Source organism: Triticum urartu, chromosome 1 (genome assembly GCF_003073215.2).
Source record: "Triticum urartu cultivar G1812 chromosome 1, Tu2.1, whole genome shotgun sequence".
NCBI classification, from domain to species: domain Eukaryota; kingdom Viridiplantae; phylum Streptophyta; class Magnoliopsida; order Poales; family Poaceae; genus Triticum; species Triticum urartu.
Genome location: NC_053022.1, coordinates 94,451,679 through 94,456,455, shown reverse-complemented (window position 1 = coordinate 94,456,455; position 4,777 = coordinate 94,451,679). Strand labels below are relative to the sequence as shown.

The window sequence follows — 4,777 nt, the reverse complement described above, 5'->3', positions numbered from 1 at the left end:
TTCCAAAACTTTGTCACAGGTGACAGTGAGACCAACTGATTCACCGTTTTGGAAGGGGCTTATGAGAGTTAAGACAGCCTTCTTTAATAGAACAAAGTTTATTGTCGGTGATGGCAATGATACATGTTTCTGGGAGGATACTTGGTTGGGTGATACACCATTGGCACTACAGTACCCAACCATGTATCGTATTGTCCAGCGACGTGATGCGCTAGTTGCAACGATTATGTAGTCCATTCCCCTTAATATTCAGTTTCGGAGGGTGCTTGTTGGTGATAGATGGGAAGCTTGGCTTCATTTGGTGCGTAGACTGATGGAAGTCCAGCTAGCTAATCAGCCCGATCAGTTGTGTTGGAAACTTACTAGGTCTGGACAATTTACTGTTAAGTCGATGTATATCGATGTTATTAACTCGACTGTCATTCCTAGCTCCAAACATGTTTGGAAAGTAAAAGTTCCTTTGAAAATTAAAGTGTTTATGTGGTTTGTCCATAAACAGGTTATTTTAACAAAGGACAACTTGGTTAAGCGCAATTGGACAGGATCTACTAGGTGTAGTTTCTGTGATCAGGACGAGACCATTAAGCATCTCTTCTTGGAGTGTCCGTTGGCGAGAATTCTGTGGCGCACCGTGCAAATTGCCTTTAACATTACTCCTCCAAGTTCGGTCGGGTCGTTATTTGGAACATGGCTGGATGGGATAGAGTCCGACACAGCTAGACATATTCGTGTAGGAGTTTGTGCGTTGTTATGGGCAATTTGGAACTGCAGAAGTGATTTGGCTTTTAACAGAAAAACTACTATTCATTTTTTGCAGATTGTATTCCGTGCTACGGCGTTGATCCGTATGTGGTCCTTACTCACTCCGACGGAGGCCAGGGAGCGTTTGGTTACTGAATCTGTCCGGTAGGAGATGATAGCGCGGGATATTTTCAACCGGTTTGGATGATCGTCAATAGGCAATTAGTTTTCCTATCTTTATTTTGTCAGCCGGTTGTGGCTTTATGGCCTTTTCTTGTTTTGGCATCGAGGCTCTATGTGAGCTCGTCTTTATTTTGTTTCAAGACTCCATAACATTGTTGAACCTATTTTATTTATTTATATGGCCGTATGCATCGTTCTGATGCAGAGGCCGGGGAGTCCCCCCTTTTCTAAAAAAAAATATGTGACATGAGTTCCTCAAACAATCCCTTGGGTAGAAAGAATTTGATCTGTCAACGTCAGCAAGCACATGAACTGGACTTCTTACGCGAAATGTTCTTCTTGATCACCCTTTCGCACATAAGCCTTTTTCGAGATACCGTTTGTTGCCACTGTAATTTTGGTGCTTGACTGATTCCTTGTGGAGGAGTCCGTTAGATAATGACTTGGCCGTTTTCGGTTCAGCACCTCTTCTGATAATTTGTCAGCAGCAGCATTGTCTTGCTTTGCCTGACACTCATCACATGACCATTCTACTAATGTTGCATCAAGAACAACCGGGTCCGAACAGTATCTGCAGAACAATGGATCACATCGATCAAGCAACAGACAATAATGACCAAATAACAATTGAAGAAAAATAGTCAAAACCCATTTTAATTATCACCGAACTAACTTCCCAGTGAGAGTAGAGTATACTCACTAAACAGCACATGGTTCGGCCAAAGATGGATATCAGTAGTGAGAGGCTTGGAACATCTATATTTTGTCTAATAAAGACGTAAAAAGTATAATTAGTTCTTTCTTTCTTTTTACGGAAGTAAAGAATGTTTTGAATTTTCATAGTTTCTCAGACTTAACTTCGATATTAGATTTGCAACTCAGGTTAATGCAAATTAGTAAGATCGCAGTATTACAAAATTTTTTTTAATGACATATATGATGAAGGTAAATTTCAGAATGTTTGAACTTCAGGGTGCAGTCTAAGATCATTATGGAGTATATGATATATTATAGAGAAACGTACTGATGCACAGTAGCACCGCAAGCGCAGAACATCACGAGCTCTTCCTCGCCAACATCTCCACACACTTCACATAAAATTTTCTGCAAAATCACAAAAATAGGAGCATGTTCTTGAAAGCATTAATAAAAGCATGTAGCACTACTTCAAAATCAAATGTGCACACATTAAAAGTGTGCATAATAATTCTTCTGTGAAAACAGTAGTTTGCCCATTTCTGTCTTAACAAACACTTCTTTTTTGTAAGATTGTTCTCATACACTGAGCCTGAATGCATCAGAATGTCCATGGTAAATATTTTTACAACATTCTCGCAAACTACACTTGGTAGCTCCAGCAGACTTCCGCTCGGTAGTTAATAGTACCTGATTGAAAACTCTACCATCCGTGAAGACTATATCATCAGAGTGGCCACCCTGTTCTCCACCGTCGGCTGAACCAACCACAACACCGTTCACGTGGTTACCGCATCGAGCGATGGAACGCTCGTAACAAACATCAGAGGCCTCTCTTGCCTGTCAAGCAACCATTTATAAACCAATAATACCATAAACACTCACATATCATCATAAAGAAAAAAGAATCTCAAAGATACAACGTACCAACTTTTTACCGAAGGACCTTAAACCACCATCACGAGAACGGGCGCGATCGGCTTCGGCGAGCTTCTTAATCGTGTCGTAGTCGTATGCCTTGGATCGTGGTGTGTGATCATGCAGCAGATTCTTCTCACGACCAAAATCCAAGTTATCCAGATAGAATATCTGCAGGTTGTTAATAATAAAGCCAATCAGCAAACACTGCATCCTAATACTAAAAACCACAAGTGTAGCTCCCTGCCTACCTGCAAGAAAATAATGCATCCAAACAGATTCTCCACAGGCCGCCCCTGAGCGAAAGCGGCCTGAACTTGGCAGGCAGAGTCCAAAATGACACGAATCACGTACTCGGACCAGTCATACGTCTGAATCTCGTCAGGACGCCGCAGGGCCATGAAGTAGTCCAAGGATAAAGAGTCGGTCGCCCTTGGAGCCAGCAGATTCTCCACAACGAAGACCACGAACGCGATCTTGAATGCAGCCCGGTCCTTCTCCGCCATTCCCCGACGGAATTTCTTCTTCAGCACATGCTTTGCAGCATGCAGGATTCTGAGTCTGCTGTCATCTCCTTCCTCCAAGCTGAGCGCGCCGCGCACGGTCGCCTTGGCCTCGTCGGAGACCAGCCCCTGAACCTGATCCTTCTTGGGCACCGGACGTCCTCCGGAAGGCACGCCGAACACTTTGCTGACGTCCTGTGGGCAGAACGGTATGCCGGCTACTTTGCCGACTGCTGCAGGCTGGCTAGCACTGGCACCGGCGGCATCTCGTACTACCTTGGTCAGGAGCCACAGGGAGAACCTGTGGCCAACCTTCCTGTGCAGTGGCAGCTCCAGCAAGCCCCCGAAATCGATTGACCGCACGAGCTGCTTCTTCTCGAGGGAGAAGCGGGAGATGACCTTGTGGACGGCCTTCGGGGAGCAAGGCGAGCTTAGTTTGCGATGGCTCCTGCTCTGAGGCATCACTGAAGAACCAATGGGCTGTGCTGTCCCGAAATAAGCAGCCAATCTGTGCTGTCTTGGTTGCAGAATGAAGAGTAAAATCAAGTGAGTTTTTAGACAATTATGACGCTCATCTGCTAAGCTGAGTGCATCTTGCACAAGATTGAAGCAAGATTTACAGTTATTGACTGCAAATCCCAACTCAGTGGCTTGCAGATTATGCAACAGAGGCTAGCTCAAACTGGATGCCATAGGACAGAAAGCAGAGCACATAGCCAGTGGAACTCACCAGTGCACGCCGAGAAGGAGCAATGCCCACCGCCGATCGAGCGCCGCCGCCGTCAAGAAGGTCCAATGGGGCGAAGTGGGATGGGGAGGGGGGAGAGAGAGAGAGAGAGAGAGAGATGGGAGCAGTCGAGGCACGCGGCGACAGTACGGCCAGCTCGGGGACTGACGAGGCATGGACGGACGGTGGCAGGCGAAGCAGCGACGGAAGTGACAGTTCATGTAGATGGATAGCAGAGCCCACAAAGCCCTGAGAACACTGCGGAGGATGACTGAGGAAAGGGCAAGGAGGACACGACGCCATGCTCTCATCTTTTTTGACTTTTCTCGACCTGTTCATACTAGATCAGATCAGACCGATGATGTGAACGTTCAATTTCACTTTTTGAAAGGAGCATTGTGTCATTCCGTCACCTACAAGTTCGGTGAAATCAGCATACCATGCATCACATTCACATATGGTGCGCGCGAGCAGCCACCGATTGAAACGATCGTATTGACAACATTTTGGTAAGCAAAGAGGCCCAACACACTCAAAGTATGCGCTATATGATTAGAGCATTTTAATTTTCTGAAAACTGATAATCTATTAACTTATAGCCATCTAGCCTTTTCCATCAAGTTTTCTTTATACTAGCTAATTGCCCGTCCGTTGCAACGGGGCAAACAAATTTTAGTGACTCAATACCAATTATGAGTGCCTCCACAGAGATATCGTGAGTGCCTTTTTTTTCTATGGCCCATCCCGCATCGACCCACGTCTGACATAGTCTGATAGGATCGGATGACAGAACGTCAAAATGGTGTAAAGGAAATGAGATATTTTAAGAGGAACCCACATAAATGATATTTTAAGGCTCTTGAGGTATTTAAACACACTACACATGCGATAATCAAAAGCGGAAAAGAATGACACTCTATAATTAATCTGATTCTTCCGTCCAACGTTACATGATGCTTTTCATAAGTTAATATGTTGTTTTTTGTTTTAAGAGAATGAGTAGGACAAA

General features: G+C 44.7%; 1 protein-coding gene across 3 annotated transcripts; it reads right to left on the bottom strand.

The window, feature by feature from the left end:
* Positions 1 to 1,033: 1,033 nt before the first annotated feature.
* LOC125512911 lies at positions 1,034 to 4,023 on the bottom strand. 3 transcript variants are annotated; one of them, XM_048678055.1, is made up of 6 exons: positions 3,772 to 4,023; positions 2,790 to 3,554; positions 2,548 to 2,709; positions 2,311 to 2,460; positions 1,949 to 2,028; positions 1,034 to 1,495 (listed from the first exon to the last, which is right to left on the bottom strand). In XM_048678055.1, the coding sequence occupies exons 2-6, from the start codon at positions 3,501 to 3,503 to the stop codon at positions 1,246 to 1,248; spliced, it is 1,356 nt and encodes a 451-aa protein (XP_048534012.1). In that variant the 5' UTR covers positions 3,504 to 3,554; positions 3,772 to 4,023; the 3' UTR covers positions 1,034 to 1,245. The 3 variants fall into 3 exon arrangements, with proteins under 3 accessions (XP_048534012.1, XP_048534071.1, XP_048533959.1); XM_048678114.1 differs by having other exon boundaries at positions 2,790 to 3,549; XM_048678002.1 differs by having other exon boundaries at positions 2,790 to 3,558; positions 3,772 to 4,022.
* Between the last annotated feature and the right edge of the window lie 754 nt (positions 4,024 to 4,777).

What these genes read in the sequence shown, in the direction of transcription:
- LOC125512911 (XM_048678055.1), bottom strand. Translation starts at nt 3,503, where the DNA reads ATGCCTCAGAGCAGGAGCCATCGCAAACTAAGCTCGCCTTGCTCCCCG. An exon ending in GATGCATTATTTTCTTGCAG is followed by an intron (nt 2,710 to 2,789) that starts GTAGGCAGGGAG and finishes AACAACCTGCAG; the next exon opens with ATATTCTATCTGGATAACTT. An exon ending in ATGGTAGAGTTTTCAATCAG is followed by an intron (nt 2,029 to 2,310) that starts GTACTATTAACT and finishes GTGATTTTGCAG; the next exon opens with AAAATTTTATGTGAAGTGTG.